This window comes from Melospiza georgiana, chromosome Z (assembly GCF_028018845.1).
Source record: "Melospiza georgiana isolate bMelGeo1 chromosome Z, bMelGeo1.pri, whole genome shotgun sequence".
NCBI lineage: Eukaryota > Metazoa > Chordata > Aves > Passeriformes > Passerellidae > Melospiza > Melospiza georgiana.
The window spans coordinates 72,478,373-72,498,876 of NC_080465.1; the positions used below are offsets into that span (position 1 = coordinate 72,478,373).

At 43.1% G+C, this 20,504-nt stretch overlaps 1 protein-coding gene across 1 annotated transcript in view; it reads left to right on the top strand.

Annotated features, from left to right (window-relative positions):
- Positions 1 to 16,595: 16,595 nt before the first annotated feature.
- Positions 16,596 to 20,504, top strand: part of GOLPH3 (golgi phosphoprotein 3) — a 29,492-nt gene continuing 25,583 nt past the window's right edge. Inside the window, exon 1 of the mRNA XM_058044332.1 lies at positions 16,596 to 16,906. Within this exon, the coding sequence (XP_057900315.1) occupies positions 16,694 to 16,906 (213 nt within the window). The 5' untranslated portion in view covers positions 16,596 to 16,693. The remainder of the gene's footprint in view (positions 16,907 to 20,504) is intronic.

Here is a 20,504-nt window from a genome sequence, read left to right on the forward strand (position 1 = left end):
GGAGAGCGGGCAGTTCAGTGCAATGAAGCAGGATGGCTGTGGGAAGTTAAAGGTGATCTAGAAATTGGCTGCTGAGTGTGTGTATTGGGGGGGTTATTAAAGAGTGTTTGTTTCTTAGCAATATAATTGCTTAGTGTTATTGTCTTAGCAATATACTTCCCCCACATCCAGGGTGAAATTTGTTCTTGCATTGTTACACTAAGCCACTTGGAGTTGCCACAGGGGGGTATTTCTCAAACCAGATCTGTGTTTGATGGGGACTATGGTGGCCACAGTAAGCTCTGGAGTACAGCTTGTACTTGTGATTTTAAAATTCCACTTTCTTCAAGACACTAGAAATTGCTAGCCCCTGGTCAAAGGCAGCACTAGTGCAAATCACACATTAAAACCCCATGAACATTACAGAGCTGTGTCAGCTTTGTTCTTGAAGCCCCACACAGCAATAGCTGTGGGTCATGTTGTACCACAAGGTGTGCCTCTGCCTCACCCACAGCTGCTGAGGAGCAGCAATTGTACTTTGACCGCTTGGCTTTGATTTAGGGCTGCATTCACTATTGAAAAGGCTCAGCTATTGATGTGCACCATAAGGGAATGCAAACGTGTGCTTCATTAAGGTGTTTACAGCCAGCTTGCCCTCCTGATTTTTTGCTCCAGCCGAAGGTTTTTCCATTTGTGCCTGAAGCGCAGAAGCATAACTTATTCCAGAGGCAGGTGAATACTTTCTGATGATGGTTTCTTACAATGGATTAGTTTTGTCACAGCAGAGGTCACCTTCATTCTAAACTACCTGGAGACCTCATGCAGTATTTACGGCTGGGTGCTCCTTCACAATGAGCTAGGTTTTGCATAAATCTCTAAAAATTGTGTGAAGGACTTCATTTTCTGGGATAGGAAGGAGATTTGAGTAGTGAGCTTAGCTGATTCTGAAAAAAGCATTCTGTGTACAGCACTATACATGCTCTTCCAGGGTAAATTGGAGAGGGTGAGGAGTGGATGGGGCAAAACCTTTCTTAGGATCTTGCTTCCTTTTTCTTTATTTGTAATAAAGTCAATGTGACAAATGCTTTCTGCCAGCATTTGCAGGATGACAGAGCTTGGTGGGATAATAAAGTTAACTTGGAGAGGAGTGGACACAGAAGATAAGGAGAGCTGATACTTGAGCTGGAGAGGCAGTTACACGAGGAGGGCACCGCCATGTTGAGTACAAAGGCAATGGTTCTTCAGCCTGTGTTAGCAGGGCATGCCTAGACATTTACACACAGTTCTGAGCCCCAGAGGGCTCCCTCTGCTTGCGTGGTCACAGCTTTAAAAATGCTGTGGAGGCTGAGAAGATGTAATAGAGACTGCTACTATCTTGGCAAGTGTTTGGATGGGCAGTGGATGCTCAGTGCTGCCCTGGTTTGGCTGCTGTGGAGCCCTGTAGAACAGTAAATGCTGGTGTTCGATTATAGCATGTTTCTCTGCTTTCAGCAAGCATTTGCTTTCCCTGGTTTTCATGTAGCAACCCAGTAAAACAAATAGGCACTTACCTTAATGTTATACCTTGATGCTTAAAGTAGGTGAATAAGACATGCCTAGGAAATGCACTTGTAAATTGTTCTCATGAAAAATTTTGCAGACCTAGCAAGACTGATTTCCTGTGGTCTTGACTTAATGGCCAGACCACTCCATTTTGTCCTTTCCTCTGACATTTCCTGCCCTTGCCCATGCCAGAACATCTTTGGTCTCCATCTCCTCCCTGTTCCTAAGTCATGCGCTGTTCCAGCAGTTTATAGGTTTGTCACCACTGCTGACTTGCTGGACAATTCAAAAGCTGTGACTCAGGTTCTGGGCAGCCAGGTAACGCTCATGACCTGGCCACATAGCCTCCAGATTGCCTGTTGGAATCTACCAACTTATAAAATACAACTTATAAAATAATTTTTTGTCAAATGCCATCAAAATTATTTACTGGTTTTCAAAGCAGGTGATGGATGGAACATTGATTAGATGCCCAGTGTCGTTAGTAAGGAAATCAGGGTAGGAGAATGCAACAGAAACCTCTGTACCTGCAGCTCAGGCTTGATCCAAATCTGAAGTTCTCAGGCTGAAAGCAATGCTTTTCTTAAATAGGAAAATCTGCTCATTTACAGTCTAGTCAGATATCCCAGTTTTCTCTTAAAGCAAATTTTTTTAAATCTTGCATTTTGTCTGTTTCTGGGTCCTGAAATAAAATTTTCATTGTACTGTAGAAGCCAAAATTCAGTCTATGGAACTACTGAATTGCCTGGAAACCAGCTGATATTTCTACAAGTTCTGAAACTTACAAACCTTATTGCTATTTGAAGAAAATTTCCAGTTAAGAACCGCTAACGCTACTAGAAATAATGTACAGTTTTGTTAATAGAGTGTAAACCTTCAAGTCTTCTTAAGACTTTTAAAAGTCAGAACTCCATGGGCTCACTTTGCAATCAGTGGGACTAATTTCCTTTTGTTTTAGAGACGTTAATTGAAAGTATGTTTATGCATGAATGTGATGACAGAGATGCTAATTTCATGTAGAGGGTGTAAGTGCCCTTGCTTTATGTTTTGGTGATGCAAGAATATATTTCCACTCTCACTCTGACCCCAATTCATAAATGAAAACAGAATGTTCCTCACCACCCTCTTTGAGTTCACTGTAAACATGAACCCAGTTAGTTTCCTACAAGCCACTTCCTCTATTTTCCAGTTTCCCATCCCAGACTTTCCACTGTGGATTCACCATTAGAAAATATTTCTTCCTTTTCTGATGATTGTTCATTTAACTTTGGAAAATACTGGTTTTATACCCGCCAGCCGCACTTAGTTTTTCCTTTTGCAGGAGGTGGTGGGAATATTTGAAAGCCAGATGAGAAGTGCTACAGATGACTTAAGCAGTTCTCAAAGTACAAGTTACTTCGCTGCCAATACAGAGCATGGTTGTTTGGGAATTTGTATTTTTATTTTATTGCTATTGTTATTATTTTATTATTGTTATTATTTAGAGTGAGTAAAATCCTCCTGCACAGCACTTTTTCACAAACAAAAACTGCATCAAAGAAAAAGCAGGGTGAAAATCCCAAAATGTACTTTCTAGTGCAGCATATCTGCTGTAAATTCAGGGCTTTGTTGTGATGGTGCCTGCACAAGTGACAGCAGAACAATGGTCTGTTCTCCCAGCAGGTTTGGGATTGGGTTACACCCGATCTGCAGCAAATGCAAGGAGCTGCCAGAGGGAGTCCTGCTAATCACTGCCCAGCAGTGCCCTCACGCTGCTGCTAGCCAGCAGATTTTATGGAAATCAGTGTTTTTCTTTTGTGGATTAGCTTTCCATCAGATCAGTTTGTTGATCCAAATCACCTCGTGGGGATGCAGGGAGAAACAAGAGGAGCAGATTGTTTGAGGATGCCCCTCTGGTTTGGCAGCCCCCAGTCAGAGCAGATGAGGTGAAAGGTGGAACCACAGGTGCTGGAAAAGTCACTCTCCAGCTGCTGTGCTGCTGGAAAAGAGATAAATCCTGGGAATTATCCCTCTAATGTGCAGCAAGCTGAAATGCTGTAAACAGCACGCATGGCCAACTCCAACTATGTAACACTTCTGAGGGAAAACAAAAAGACAGGGAAGAAAGAAGCACAATCCAAACCAGCTGTGTTTTAGGTTGCCTGTTGAAGCCTTACAGGATGATTTAAAGTACAGCTGCTTTGGATCTGACCTCTAAGTAAGGTGAGCAAACCCAGTGGACTCAGCTTATGGCCATCAAACATGTTCTGATGCTCTTCTGATGCCTGTAGTTCCTTGGGCTGTGCTTTGGTTGGGCTGGCAGAGTCTTAAATACCATTTTGCTGCCTGGGCTGCGAGCAAGCAGTGATTGAGGGCAGCTGCTGAAAAGCAAATATCGTGTTCTGACTTGTAATCTAAAAACAGCCATTGCTCAGAAGGTGGTTTTGGATTCCTGCTGCGTTCCTGCTGTTCTCTTCAAAGCTACAGCCACACATAGGTGAGCTGACTGGTTACTCCCCCACAGTCCTTCAGCATATTTCACTTATTTACTTCTCATTTGTATTTAGGTTTAATGCAGGTGATCTGCTCTGTCTATAATCTGCCCATTATCTCTCTCAGGTGTAGGATTTAGTACTTTCTCTAATTTTCCATGAAAATTTATCTGCCTAATGTTGTTCTGAAAGCAATGGTCCTTTTTATGATTCAAATTGCAGCTGAATAGTTGTCTGGGAGAAATTATGATGAAAAGGGCAAGTTAGGGAAAAGAAATACAGTAATAGTAAAACCATTACTCAGTGACTTGGAATTAAGTAGAGGCTGCATGAATATAGCAAATGTCTGGAGTTCTGTAGGCAATAATGAATGCTAGAAACAGCTGAAATACAATTACCAGGGGTCCAGAATGATTTAGGCAGCAGGAAATGACTGAACATAAACTTTTTTAATAATCTTTGGGTCTTATTAAAGTAGTAATAGCCCTTCTTGTGCTGGTTGCTGACATTAATATTCTGTCTAGGTTGATGGACATCCTTCTCCTCCTTGGAGGTTTTCCCTCTCAGTTATTAATATACAGCTTGCTGCCTTCCAGCTCCAGCCTCAGAAGGAAAATGTCTCCCCATCTCCAACACATGGAGGAAGGAAAAGTTGACTGACATGTTTGCATTTGTTAAGGGAGCATTGTAAATGTCTGTTCCCTGCCAAGAAATTTCTTTTGAAAAGTTACATTTAGTCAGTAAAATAACACCTGAGCTTGCCAAACTAGAGTTGAAAAAAGATAAATGTAATCATAAGACTGAAAAGGAATTCTTTATACACCTGAACTGAAGAAAGGAAAGAAGAATTAACTCTTTCCATGGACAGGTGGGGGAAAAGACACACTGGGCTGGCTGTGCCCCTGCAGGCCCTGCAGGCCCAGGGGGGAGCAGAGATTCCCCTGCAGCCCCTGGAGGAGCCACAGCAGAGCAGCTGGGTGTGCCTGAAGGAGGCTGGGACCCCATGGAAGCCCGTGCTGGAGCAGGCTCCTGGCAGGAGCTGTGGCCTGTGCAGGGAGCAGCCCATGATGGAGCAGGCCCCTGGCAGGAGCTGTGGCCTGTGCAGGGAGCAGCCCATGATGGAGCAGGTTCCTGGCAGGAGCTGTGGCCTGTGCAGAGAGCAGCCCCTCACTGGAGCAGGCCCCAGGCAGGAGCTGTGGCCTGTGCAGAGAGCAGCCCCTCACTGGAGCAGGCTCCTGGCAGGAGCTGTGGCCTGTGCAGGGAGCAGCCCATGATGGAGCAGGCTCCTGGCAGGAGCTGTGGCCTGTGCAGACAGCAGCCCATGATGGAGCAGGCCCCTGGCAGGAGCTGTGGCCTGTGCAGAGAGCAGCCCCTCACTGGAGCAGGTTCCTGGCAGGAGCTGTGGCCTGTGCAGAGAGCAGCCCATGATGGAGCAGATTCCCTGGCAGGAGCTGTGGCCTGTGCAGAGAGCAGCCCCTCACTGGAGCAGGTTCCTGGCAGGAGCTGTTACCCCAGTGTGGGCCCACAGTGGAGCAGCCTGATCCTGAGGGACTGTACCCTGTGGAGAGACCCTTGCTGGAATATTCCATGAAGAATGTTCCAGCAGTCTCTGGGAAGGACTCACCTTGGAGAAGTCCATGGAGCACTGTCTCACTGGAAGGAATGCCACACTGGAGCAGTGGAAGAGTCTGAGGAGTCCTCCCAGTGATAAAGGAGCAGCAGGGACAAAATGTGATGAACTGATTTCATCCTCAATTCCTTGTCCCCTTGTGTCATGGGGGGAGTGGAGGCAGGGAAACCATTAATGGAGCTGAGCCTTGGAAAAGAAGGGGGCATGCCCTTCTTAAAAAGGATAAGGCCTTTTTAAGATTTATTCTTACTTCTTGTTGATCAACTCTGATTTAATTGGCAGTAAGTTAAATTAACATCTGTGGGTATTCACCCATTTACTATCACCCGTGGTGGTAACTGGTGAGCGACCTCTCACTGTCCTTATCTCATCCCATGAACCTTTAATTTTATGTTCTACCCCTGCCCTGTTGAGGAGAGGAGTGAGAGAGTGGTCGTGGCAGGCACCTGGTGTCCAGCCAAGGCCAACCCACCACAAACACTTAAACACAACTGCATCTCTCAGTTAACAGCATCTCTTCAACTGTGTGAGCTTTTTGAAAATCATTATAGCAGGATTTTCAGTCCCTTTAGGTATGGCTGAGTATGGAGACTTTTGACAGAATTTTGAATGAGTTAGAGATTTCTGAGTTTTTTAGATGAAGTGATTTAATTTTTTTATCTTTTACATAGGAAGGGTAAGTTTGGCCCACATTCTTACTGTATGGCTCAGAAGGTCAAAAGACCCCTAGTTGTAAGACATTTTAAGGTTTCATTGACCAATAAAACACTGTTAAAAAGGATATTTATGTTTTTGACCCAATGCTTCAATATTTCGTCTTACAGACTCATGTTACAATGTAAGCTTTCTTAGTCAATCATGTATAATACACAAACCTACAGTACTGCATTCTAAACTTCTTGTTTACCTTTGTAACTTCTTCTATTTTTTCTATATCCTAAACTCCAAAATTCTAAACCTTCTTCTCCTTAATTCAACATGTCTCTGCTTCAAACCATAAATCCACATTCTTGCTTCTAGTACCTAAGTTTGGAATCCTTTTCCAAGGTCTCAAATCAAATCCTGTGCTTAATTCTAAGCTTTAGCTTACTGGCTCAAAGTTCTGAGAATTCCCTGTGTTTTGGATTCCAACAGCTGAGTTTGAGAGGTGTTGACCATGTATTTCATGTGTCTCTACTATTTGTTCAATTTGTTTAACCTTTGGTCTGGCAGTAGGGGCAGCCACACTTGCAGGATGAGCTCGCTCAGTGAGAATCACCCACTGATTCAGATCTCCCACGCCTCCTGAAGGTCTCCCTGGGCCAATCCTCACTGGTGACTGTGGCAGCCTAAGCAGCCTGCCTCATATGGGGCAGGCAGTAGCTGTGCCACCACTCAATGGCCACTTTGGTGGGCCAGTTCCATCAGGTTTTTGAGATGTATCTGATGGCAGTGAGGAGCATGAGGAGAAGGACTGCTCTGTGGAGAACTGGTAGAGGAGAAGCCTTGCAAAATGGTGCTTGGGTCAGGTGCTGGCTCAAAGAGCTGTGTTAAAGAAGCTGTACCCAGCTGTTTGATTTATCCTGTGCTCAAAGCAGCAGGGCTTCTTACATTTTTGTAAATAAACCAAACTGCATCAAAGAAGCTTTATTCCTAACTGAAGTAAGCTATTGGACACTGAGCTGGCCAACTGCCCAGTCTTCCTGCAGAAGGGAAACTGGCAGATGAAGGAGAATTAGGAATCTTGATTTTTTAAACTTTTGTCAGCTGTGCTAAAGTCATAGTAAAATTCTACTTTGAAATAGTCTTATCTGAAAATGTATTTTCTAATTTCTGTGCAACATCATCTTTCCAAAACAAACATGCCAAAGGAAAGTGGTAAAAATGTAATCTTCTTCCCTGAACAGTCTTGGTCCTTCATATTCTCTGCTATATTTCCTCATGTTAATGGCAAAATGAAGTTCCTGCTACAGTCTGCTTCAAGCACAGCTTCATAAAAACCATTTACTGAAGTTTTACTTCCGATGCAGTAGTATAGCTAAGAGCAACATGGCCTTGCAAAGCATCAGAAATAGTCATAAAGCAGGATGTCAGAAACACTTAGCACTTTGTATTAACCTTGTGTTAATAACGATGAACAAACACATATCCAAACGTGACATTCATATCTGAGGCCAAATTATAACTTTAGGGTCATGCAGATGTAAGTAATGCTTAGGTTTTGGCTGCAGGATGTTTATGACTGATAAACAAAACAGGCCAAGCTGGTTCTCCAGTTCCAGGCTGAGTTTGCACAGAGGGAAACAGAATACATTTGATTTAAAGAAGGGGGAAACTTCTAATTTTGGGCTTGGGATTGTTTGGTTTTGTTTTTTTTTTTTTTTTTGCAGAGCTATGTTTCAGAGTGGGACCATGCTTCCAGGATAAGGAGTGTTTTCTTTGCTTTGGCATAATGTCTGGTCCTGCTCTCTTGCTCTGAGCAGTGGGAGATCACCTTGCTGGGTTTCAGCCACAGGTGTGTTTTGACCATTAAGGCCAGTAAAAGCTTATGTCTTCTGCTCATGTATTTATTCTGCTTCTGCATTTGTTGCTTGGGTTGCAGTTTTCTAAAATTTCCTTTCTGAAGGGCTTAACTGTGTAGTAAACAGATGTTAATTAAAACCACTGTTTTATCCCTTAGCAAAGAGAATTAAGCTGGGTACCTAAGTAAATATTAGGGAAAGCACTTAGTGAGAAAAGGCCATACATACCAAAGTAGGACACCTTGATGCAGATGGCTGACTCATCAGTGTGACATAGTCTGTGTTAAATATGGAAAGCTCAGATGTCATTTGTTGTACCTCAGCAAGAGCAGAAAGGTGTATATATATATATAAATTTTTTCTTCCAAAGATGCCTTGTAAACCAGGCAGAGATCTTGATTTACTCTCTATGCGGGTGAAAACACTGATACACTGTGCAGCTCTTCTCACTTCTCTGCTGCAGCCAAGGGCCTCCCTCACGGATGCATTCCTGTTATTTGGAGGTTCCTGCACCACACCAGGGCCACCTTTTTAGGCTGCTGGATGTATTTTTATTACCAGTTATCAACTGAGTTTCTCCACTAAGATTTTGTTTCCAACTTCCATCTTAACTTGCAACCAGCGATAATTTAGCTGCAATCCTTTTCCATCTCTCCTCCCTGGGGAAGTCATTTGAGCCCTGAAGGTCTAATCCTGGCTTCACTGATGTAGCTTGTTGCTGTGAGCATCCCACTGCCCCAGGAGCTGCGGGAGGCAGATTTTTGGGAGGCTGTGTGCTGTGTAGCCAGCCCTGAAGCTGCACAGGAAAGTGATCTGAGGGTCACCTGCCACACGCTGCTGCTGCTCTAAGCCTGAGGCTCTGAGGCACAGATACCATTGTTCTGGCTTGGAGTTTTAATGTAAGTGGATTCAAGCTTCTTCTGGCCAGATCAAGGTAACATTTGCAAGAACTTAGTGCCTTTAGAAAAAAAATAAATATAATGATCCAGAAGTAAAAGGCCCTCCGTCTGACACCAGTGCACCAAACTGAACAAGTGATGCAAGCACTTTTTCACACTTCCTTTCCTTTTCCCCCTAGATACAAAAAAGAGTTTTGGGGAACCACTCTCTTGCCAAGTTTTTCAAGACTGTTTTTGTCAGGCTCAGTGCTGCTGCATGTCTGGGCATGCAGGGAAATGCACCAAGCTGCCAGCTCACTCTGCAGCCAGCGAGGCTTCTGGATGGAGAGTCCTCCTTCCCCGTACCAGCATCCCTAGAAAAAGAGTGAGTCCTGTAACCTTTCCAGCTTTGTTGTGTATTTCTGGTGTTGTTTTGGCTCTCTTTGCCTTCAACAGTGAAGTTTCCAGTTCCCTATCTTCTTTCTCAATCTAGTTTTCAGGGAGAGAAGAAGAAATACACTAACAGGCAGAAACATGAGCATTCTATGGAGGTACAAGGCTGATGGTAAAACCACATTTTTTTCTGAGTTTTCTGACTACTATTCAGATTTCTGCTCTAATTGAATTCACTGTGATAGCTACAAATGCTAATTTAAAAAAACAGGAGACATTCTAGAATTGCTTCACCCTGTGTCTCATAGTTAAATATTGTACTTCTCAATCCTGAGATGAGCTCAGTTGGTTAGAGCATGGTGCTAATAATGCCAAGGTTGTGGGTTTAATCTCCATGTGGGCCATTCTCTTGATGGTCCTTGTGGGTCCCTTCCAACACAGAATATCCTGTGATAATGTGATCTTTACTTAGTTCTGTAAATGTAGCCTTATGTTTGGTGCTATATTAGTACATAGCAGGAGTCCTCACACATTTGTAGCTCATTAATAAACTCTTAAATGCAATCAGGACTTATGAAAATGTACTATTCCACTGAACAGCAATAAATTTTTAATAACTGTCTAACCTTAGAAACAATGCTAAAATGCTCATGAATCTCTATTATGTAGTTAATGTCCTAAACAGCCTTGTTCCAACCATTCAAATTATCAGGCCAATTTTAATTAGGAATGTGGTCTGCAGTCTAGATTCACTTAAAAAATTCTTTGCAGATCCCCTATGAATATTTCTGTTTGAATAGCAGCTCTTTTGCAGCAGATTTATATATTTGCATAGATGGTTAAGTGCTTGCCAGTGAAATTGCTTTAAAAGCCATCCCATACAATGATATAGCAATAAAACCATTTTACAGTACAGAAGATAGATATGATGCAGCGCAGAATTAACCCCCCCAAAATATCAATCCATATTTGACTTGTTTTAATCCTTTGGGGATCAGTTCACAGGATAATACTCTGAAGCTCTCTACCTTGCAGTCAGCAGAGGCACCTGGATTACAGGTCAGCACAGGAAGGTGACAGTGCTGTGGGGTGCTCTGATGCTGAGCCTCACTTCTGAACTTCCCCAGCTAAGGGCAAGTACATCCCCTCCAAAAAACATCTGGAATTTTCTCCCATTCTCATAGTCAACCATGTGAGGCAGTTCACAGCAAGAGGGCGAGACAGAGTGCTCCCTAGGGCTTGACTTGGATTTTATTCTCCCACGTTTTCAAAGCTAACTTCAGCAAACTAATTAGACACACGTCCAGAGCTGCCGGTGTACTTAATCTACAAATGTTTATCAGTGTTTTCTGCTCCCTGGGTAGAAGGAACTACAGAAGGTACTGACATCTGTGCCAGACTTAAAAACCTTCTGGCATTCCCCGTGATCACAACCTCCTGTCTGCCATCAGGAATACAAACCACCCCACACAAGCAGGGTGTGCTACCTCTGCCAGGAGCAGCACAGAGAGTGCAATGCACTTGGCTGATTTCTCGGGAGAAAGGTAACTTGGAAATGCAGCCTTATCTCCCTTACAACAATTTTTATAGAGGCTCAGAGATGGCTGCAACCAAATGCTTCTAGATTTTTCCCCTATTTCCCAGCTGCTCACACACCTTTTCTGAGTTGATGTGACTACTAGTTCCTGGAATCTGTACTGTTCTCCCTCACTGACCCCATGGCTCTGTATTTACCTCATATTTACAGTTCTAAAATTACCACTCATTGTTTGACTCTCTCTGCATGGGTCTTTGGTCATAACCAGAGGGTGTAAACCTACCAAGAGCATTCGACATTTATTCTACGCACACACAAGTACTCTCTATTTAGACAACATGAATGCTGCTCTAATCACTATTTATCTTGTAAATTACAACTCCGTGGAAACATTTCCTTTGCGCCATCTGGCTTGATGTATTTTTTAATCAGTTGATGAGTATTTTTCTACATTGCAAGGAGCAGATAGTAAAGCATTTGTTGCATTAGGATGTGAAGTAAAGATTTTTTGAAGCTGAACTTGTAAAAAATTCACTGCATTAAACATTTTAAATTTTGCCGAAATACCAAAGACAGTTTTGGTGAAGGTTTCATAGGACTCAATGAATATGTCAAGAAAACTGCACATTTTTCCTAGGAATGCTGGTTGAACAGGACCCCTGTGTAGAAATGAAAAGACTTCTCAATTAAAAACAGCACTTTGACTAATAATTTTGTCATTATGACTTCACTACTGTAATTGTAATAGTAAAATAACTAGTACAGATCCTTGCTTCCAAAGAATTTCACTCAGATACAAGAAGGAAGATGCTATTACAATACAAAGATTTCAGGAACTAGCAATCATTTCAACTCTCCTGGAGATAAGAAAATTAGAGTATCTGGAAATACTCAAAATAAAGAATGCTTTTTAAACGAGCAAATGCACACAGCACCTTCTCATTTCTGCCTTGGTCTTCCTAAAATGCCAGTCATTCTTTTTCTAAAAATCCACAAGTTATTGTAATTGCAGATAAAAAACCTAAAAGCAGCATGTGCTGGTTTTTAACTCAAAGTTCTTTGAAGATAAATTTTATTACTAAGTGGCTGTATCTGATTTTATATGAGATCAGTGTTCAATACTGGCATTTATGCTGCTGAAAGTAGTAATTACATACACAAATTTCTGAGAAGCCTAGAACATTGTCCTTGAATCATCCTAAGGGAGAAACATAAAAAATGGGTATTGGAAAAGTTACACTGGCAAATTTTGACTTTATAAATTAACAATTTAAACAACTTCCAGGCAGTTGGGCATTTAAAGTGAAATTAGAGTTTGTTGTACAGCTCGAAACTGTAAGTAAGTGGTTTTTAACTTAGAATAATTTGCTGTTAGTGTTGGAAAACCCATTCCTAAAACCAAGAAGAAAAGCCCAGGTGGTCCACCCTGGCTACTGAAGGATTTATTTAGTAATGAAAACAACAGCAAAAGTAAAACAGGTGCAGCTGAAACTGAAAGAGACATATTACATGATCACTCTGTTCCAGACACAACTTCTATGGTCAGCAGACCATTGACTCTGGTTTCTTCCCACATACAGTATCACATGCAAGCCTGCTCACTTGTCTTTCTCTTATCTCTGATCTCCTTCTTTCATCACTCTGTACCTTTCAGCATCTTGATTCTTCTTGGCAGTGAAAATCCTGTTCTTGGAGATCACACTGATAATATTGGGTACAACAAATCTCTGACAACAGTTTGTTTCCAATTATTTGCTGGCACTAGCATCTAGTCTAGCACTCAAGAAGCATGCCTGTAATCAGCATGATATTGAAGACTTTTTGGCCTTAAGGAATTCCTATCACATTTGGTCCTGGTCCTTGGGTTTCCATATCTGTACTCCAGCACAGTGCTCCTTCAGCAATGATCCTGTGCCTATATATGAGACTGTCAATAGATCCCTGAAACCATACAGGGGAACATGGCCTTTTTCTTGGCTGTTGTTTTTAAGTCAGATCCTCACATGGATTCAGGCCATGGCTCCACCTGACACTTGCTTTTACTGGCCTAAGTGGGAGTGTCAAACTTTCACTGGGAGGGAATGGAAGATACAGACAGGAATGTAAACAAGCTTGACTGGTGAAACTGCTGGATAGTAAGAGCCATAACACAGTCAGCAGCCTTCTTCTGGAAAACAACTCCCGTTTTCTTGCTGTCAGCTTCAAAACATGCACATCCTATTAATCTAACTGTTCTTCAGGAGAAAATCTGCCCACCTATGTCTCGTGATAGTACTGTGGTAGGAGCAGTAGGATTCACCCTTTGCATCTGAAGCTCCAGAGCCTGGCACATCTGTTAAGCTGAGGTGTCTGCAATTTCTTGCTTCAACCAGCTGTGTGTCATGCTCCTGACATTCAAGCTGTGAAACATTTCCTTGTAGTTATGAGAATGTGAGCTCAGGTGTTAAATAAAGTTACTTTTTTGGGACCTGCTGTCCCAATACACACTTGGAATCAGTTTTCCACTCAGTTTTCCTGCTGACATCACTGAGGTAATCCCTGCTCCCATGGAGAAGCAAATCGTGGCAACTGCAACTAGCACAGCAGAAAGTAAGACTCTCAGATTCATGCCTTTGCATTTGTTTGAAATGACACTATTCAATTTCTGCAAACATCTGATTTTCTAGGTGAAAAAAGTGACTGTTAAGTATAAGGAACTTCACTGGACACCTCAACATAATAAAAACTAAACTGATCAACCAAAAATTATTAACCCATTAGTTATCCTAATTTGTTAGCTTTTGTAACAAAATACAGAAAAAAGGGCAAATCAATAATACGATTAGCGACTTTTTAAGAACTATTAGACCAACTATTTTAAAAGACTGATTTTCACAAAACTGAAGTAATGACGAGTCCTTTGAGGCCCTCCAGGAAAGGATAAAAAAAAAGACAAAAAAAAAAAAAAAGCTGAAAATGAACATTCCATTAGTTAACCTTTAAAATGCAATCAGGACAAAATGAAAATGTACTTAAATGCCACAGTAATCTAGTGGGAAAGTGAAAATAAGTGTAACAGCCCAAACAGTGCATTCTATTGATAAAAATGGAGATGATAAAATTGCTTTAAGATAGGAGTTAGAGAAAATGTAAGTTGTGCTTGAATGTGAATTGAATGTAGCCACAAGGCAAATTATACCAATGATATTACTAAAGTGAAATGTAAGAATTGTTAACATTCCTGTCAGAAAATGTTTAACAGATAGCTTTACATTCTGGGAGAATAGGCAAATATTATCAGGCTTGACAAAGATTAAATTCTTTCCAGTAACAGTACATGAAAAAAAAATTAAACAGCAGCACTACAGCTAAGTAATTTGTATCAGTAAGACAGGATAGCTTGCATACAGGTTTTTGAAATATCTTTTTGGAACCTCTTTTTGATCTCTAAATATGGCTCTCAATAAACCTTGTTTTTCTAAAGAACAGGAAAAAAGTTAATACCGTGACTATGTTAAAAGAAGGCAAAGGCAATGACCTAGGTTAATTACATGACTGTCATCTGGACTGTAATCCACAGGAAAATATCCAAGTTGCTCAGAGAGGACTAAATGAATAAACGTTTGAGTTTAATTACAACTCAGAAATGACATTTCCAGGAAACACATCTAGTAGTGCTATTGTTGTATCTCTTCTTTGAGCAAACGTTAATTTGATAAAAATAACAGTGATGCTATATCCTTCAGCTTTGGTTTGGCATTTGAGTTGGTACAGTGGGACATTTTAATTAACAAAAAACCCAGAAAGAAAAAAATAATCAGAATGTTGCACAGTAAATGAACTATGAATAATCAGCAGGCCTCAAAAAACCAGAAGAGGAACAATCAGCAAACATTTGTGTGAGTGATCCAGATCCTCTGGGGATCAGGACTGTCCATCTGCTATTCCTTCTTATGCTGCACCAAATTGTCATCAAGTCACAATAGGAAGGGGTGCAAGAACTGGGGGTGTGAAGAATAATGAAAGCTAAAGTCACTTTCAGAGTAACTCAGAGCTCTTGCTAAACAGGGTCCAGTAAGAAAAAAAAAAAATAAAAAAACCCCAACAAATTAAAATACCAAACAAACAACTCATTAAAACCAACACTCTGTTTATTAATGTATTTTATTGATACATTAAATACCTATTTTACATATCTTTATATTTATGTATCTCATAAATACAATATTGGTTAAATGCAATATTCTAACTGTGAACTAAAAAGTGTAAGCCATCCTCTTGCCAACAGCATGACCACATTTCTTCTGCAATAAATTACACTGCCTGAAAACTTACATGGGATTTATCCTTGATAGGAATTTTTTTACTTTTTGGTGTGCCACATGCAAAAGGGCTCAAGGTTTGAAAAGGTGCTCATCAACAGCGGAACTGAGGGACTCCATCTCCAAAATCTGAAGTGAAAACTGTTGAGAGCTCACGTGAGTTCACCTGACAGGTGTCTGTACCAAAGCGGCGCCGAGCCCCGCTCTCTCCCCGCCACCATGACTTCCCTGACACAGCACAGCTCCGGTACATGTATATATAGATTGAATCATGGAATCATGGCGTTTGGGTTGGAAGAGATCATCTCGTTCCAACCTCTGCTATGGACAGGGACACAGAATCATAGAATCAACCAGGCTGGGAAAGACCTCTGAGATCTTTGAGTCCAGCCTGTGACAGAACACCAGTGTTCTGTGTCAACCAGATCATGGCACTGAGTGCCACATCCAGTCTTTCCTCAGACACCTCCAGGGATGGTGACTCCCCCACCTCCTGGGCAGTCCAGTCTAATGTGTAATCACCCCTTCTGTGAAGAAATGCTTCCTAATGTTCAGCCTGAATCTTCTCTGGCACAGCTTGAGGCTGTATCCTCTTGTCCTGTCAAGAGGCCAAACCCCACCGGGCTACACCCTCCTTTCAGGGAGATTGCCAAGAGTGGCAAGGCTCCCCTTGAACCTCCTTTTCTCCAGACACCCCCAGCTGCTCCTTATCAGCCTTGTGCTCCAGACCCTTCCCCAACTCCATTGCCCTTCTCTAAACTCCTCAGTGTTTTGTGAGGGGCCCAGGACGGGACACTCCGAGTGTGGCCTCACCAGTGCCGAACCCACGGGTACGGTCACTGCCCCACTCGGTCCTGGGCCCCCACACCTTCCACAGCCCGGGCAGCTCACAGGTCGCCACATCCACCCCAGCAGTCGCACCCCGTTTTCTGGCTGAACTCGTATGCTCAGTCATGGGAACAGGCTGCCCCGGGACGTGATGGTGTCACTATTCCTGGGGGTCAAGAGCCTTCTGGATCCGGCGCCGGTGATGTGGTTTAGGGGTTACAGGGGCAGTTCTGGGCGGACGGTTGTACTGGATTGTCTCGAAGGTCTCTCCCAACTTTAATGATTGTATGAAACCAAACAGACTTGCGGCTGTGCAAACGAGGCACTCGTGGAAGGACACCCTGATCCCGAAGGCAGCGCAGTGCCCGCCCCGGGTCACGGCCGCGCTCCCTCAGCCGCGGGTCCCTTTCCGGCGCCGCCCCGCCCGGCGCTGCCACATCCTCCGCTGACATCAGCCCGCGCCGCCATATTGAGCCGCCGCCGCCGCCGCCGCCAGCGCGGCCGCCCCGGGACCGGCCCGCTCTCCATGACTGCCCCCGGCCGGGGCGCGTAGGGCGGAGCGGCTCCAGCCCAGCCCAGCCCGGCCCGTCCCCTCCCCGAGCCGCCGCCGAGCCCCGCTCTCTCCCCGCCGCCATGACTTCCCTGACCCAGCGCAGCTCCGGGCTGGTGCAGCGCCGGACCGAGGCCTCCCGCAGCGCCGCCGCCGATAAGGAGCGGGGCGCCGGCGGCGGCCCCGAGGATGAAGGGCGCCGGGACGAGTCCGGTGACGACGAGAAGGGCGATTCCAAGGAAACGCGGCTCACTCTCATGGAGGAGGTGCTGCTGCTGGGCCTCAAGGACCGTGAGGTGCGGCCGGGGGCGCTGGGCAGGAGGTGCCCGAGGGGACGCCGGCTTTTGGGGGTGCTGTGGGGAGCAGGAGCCTGGTGGTGGGATGGGGTCAAGGGCGCTGCAGAGTGAGTGTGGCTTGGGGCGTGGGGCAGAGGGAATGGGGGACGTGATGTGCCTGGAGCAGGCTTGGTGTTTTGGTGGAGGTGGGAAAAAGCTGCACGGATTTTGGGGAGGGGGAGCCCGGCAGAGTTTGTGGCGCTGCCGTTTGGTTGCGGGGTTCGCAGAGGGGCTGTCATATGAGTACACATGAGAGGGAATATAGAGGACCCGGGAGGACATGGATATGGGGGCCAGGGCTTCAGGCCAGCGTTGGACTTGAGGGCCTGGGTGAACCTGGCACATTTATCCTCCTTCAGCTTATCCGTGCCTCTGATGTGGGAGGGAGGTAGCTCTACTCCTGTGGGTTTTGTCACTCAGAACTCTGGTACTTGCGAGGTCCTCAAGTGCTCTAGGGTGCTGAGCAGCCCTTTTCTACTTAGACTTTGCAGAGTAATCCATGAGAAAAATATCTTAAAATTGGGGGGAGGGCTATATGACAGAAATGGCTGTGGGTAATGAGAAGCGTGTCAAAATGAAGAAATGGCATTATTATATAATTCTGTGTTTTTACTGATTTCATTGCTTAATAGTTTGCCATGATACTGTAAGTAAGTCATTGAGGAAGGTGTACTTTCTCCACTGTGTGGGATTTTTTTTTCATTTGAAAAAGGCAGTCAATATAGAAAGCACACGAACTGTGGAATGAGAGTTCTATCCGGGAAGCAGTTTAATTTGATGCGGTGTATTTGATTAAAGGGTGATACACCCTTATTTTAGATATGAGTGAGATACAGTATGGATTTGATTAAGCGACTAGCTTTTCTTTTTTTTTGTCAAGTAAACTTGCTTTTGTTTTTTAATTTGTGTGACAAGTAAATAATTTAATCCAGTTCACTGATTTGAATGGAAGTCTCTTGAAACTCTGCCTTTTCAGTATGGGAGAGAAGCTGGTAAGTTATATGTTCTTTGACAGGGCATTGCATCTGCCATAAATTTACTGGCTGATAGTGAATAAAGAGTGGTTTTCTTGATTAATGTTCACTTTTTAGCCCATATCACTGCACCAAAGCTGTCTGAGTTCAAGCAGCGTTTGGACAGTACTCTTGGGCACAGGGTGTGACTCTTGGGAATGATGCTGTGCAGGGCCAGGAGTTGGACTCAATGATCCTTGTGGGTCCCTTCCAACCCATCTTATTCTGTAACTCTGTGATCTCTGTATGTACCTGGTACAGGAGCATTGTGTTTCTCTCTCAGACTGTGTTTCAGAGCATATTCTTATACTCCCGTCATTTCAGGTGGACCTTGCCATGGTGTCCTGATAACGTCAGTAGATAGTGATCTCTGCTTCCACCTGAGAAATTGAGGGCTTGTTGAATTGAATGCATATGAGCATTTTTCTTTCTACATGCCTGAATAGTTGGGGGAAAGTAAGTTAGGAGTGGCAGGAGCAATTGCTGGCAGGACTGGCTTAGGATATACCTTATCTTGAAGAAGGCGGTATAAACTGGGTGATTTTTCAGCCCTGTTTTTTGACCAGGATTGTGTGCAAAATCTGCTGAATTAGTGGGCATTATGCTGTAAAGATCTCAGGGTAGGGCGCATTGTGTCTGCCAGGAGGAGTATGTGGCACAAGTCTTCGTGGTGCATCAGAGTTAATATTGGGTCTAAAAGTCTGCCTTTGCAATGGCGTGCATCAAAGTTATAAATTACCTGACTTTGCTAAGCACAGCAGTGACATACATTGAAAGGGATCTGTTATTCCTTCGTAGAGAAAAAGGAACTGAATGGTTACAGTGGCATGGATATCCCTGAGTCCCTTGAGATTTTGCAGTCGAGACATCAGACACAAAGAATTGTAATTTCAGCTCTAGGGCAGGGGGCTTAAATGCAGGAGCTGTAGCATACCCTCTTTGTGAACTTTGTTAGACGTGAAGCATTGGGGTTTAGACTTTGGTTTTGGGCCTGCTTGTGCCCTTGTGTACAGGGTACACCATTTAAACCATTTGTCATGTGTTTTCTTTCCAAAACTGGAAATAAAACTACAGGCTCATTTTCCAGTGTGAATGTTTTTTGTTCTCTGTTGTTCTAATGATAAGTAAGCAGAACCAGCTTACTTTACACATCTGGAATTGTTTTTTTACAAAGTCTTTACTTCCAGTAGAACTGATTTACTGTAGCATTTGAGTGAGACTTTCTTTAGAGAGCAAGCAAAGCAGAGCAACATAGAGTCTGTAAAGTGTAATTTTGAAACTATATGAAGTCTAAGGGACAGGCAAAGGCAAGTTTATGATATACAAGCTTGATTGAAAGTCTGTAAATTTAAAGCTGAGAATATCCTTCCTGTTTATTCCAACAGGAGAAAACAATTTAATGTTTACTTAAAAAAAATAAATACAAGAAGTAGACTGGATTGACCAAAGAACATATAAATAAAAAATATAAAAACAAGAACTCTGTTTTGGCCAAAGAACATATTTCCCTATAATTACATGCTTTCTCAGAACACTTACTGATACGTGTATTGATAACATAGCTTTCAGATTTTTAGGTAATTTTAAACAATAGTGATGTGACTTAATTTCATATGAACTGTATACAAAATAGCTTACATGTACAGAGCTACTTTTATAATTTCTAAGTGTACATGCAAGAGTCTTTGCTACTAGGAGACAGTTTTTAGTGATAGGAAGATATTTAGTGGTGCATTGATGAGTTCAGTGTTTCCAGGAGATTGTTAGATACTCATGTGAATCTTGTTTCTAAGGTGGTGTGAGGGTTGTAAACAACCACAGCAAGACTTTTGAGTTGTTGTCTGGTTGCTGCTGCAGTATGGATTCAGTGATGGGAATTTCTGGCAGCTGTAGAACAAACACACCACCCCTCAATCCTGTTCCTGACATCTGAACACAATTACCTGTATTTGTACATGCTTCTTGGACGTGGCCTTTTTGTTTGTTAATGTTGCATCCCCCACCAGCTTAGCCTAATTAAGTTGTACCTAATGCTTGTCTTCTGATTGCTCTCTTCCACCAACAGCTCTCCTTCAATCTGTATTTTCTGTGTACACATAACTATTTTTGTATTCCAAAGTCAAGATGGGTTATAAGGGATATGAGCTGAAATATGTGCATGCTTGCATAACATGACAGATGCGGTGTCCTTGGAGGAGCAGGTAATAAACTGGAAGAAAATACATTACTAAAATTTTTCAGGGAGCCATCACAACACCTGCATGTATTTGGAAATCCTTCAGAAACATATCTGGAAAAGAGAGTCAGGTTCATCCATTTAAAGCAGAGCAATAGCCAGTTGCTATAGGAATGAAAAACATGCACTGAAGTTAACCAGTGCTGAATTAGGTAAAAAACCAGTATTGTGATAGGATGGGTTAAAGCCACAGCAAAAGGGAGTTACAGTGTAGAACTACTGAAGCAAAGGAAGGGAGTAATAAATATTGGAAGTAATAATATAACTTATTTTAAAATGATAGCTAAGAGATGAGTACAGGGTAGCTGTT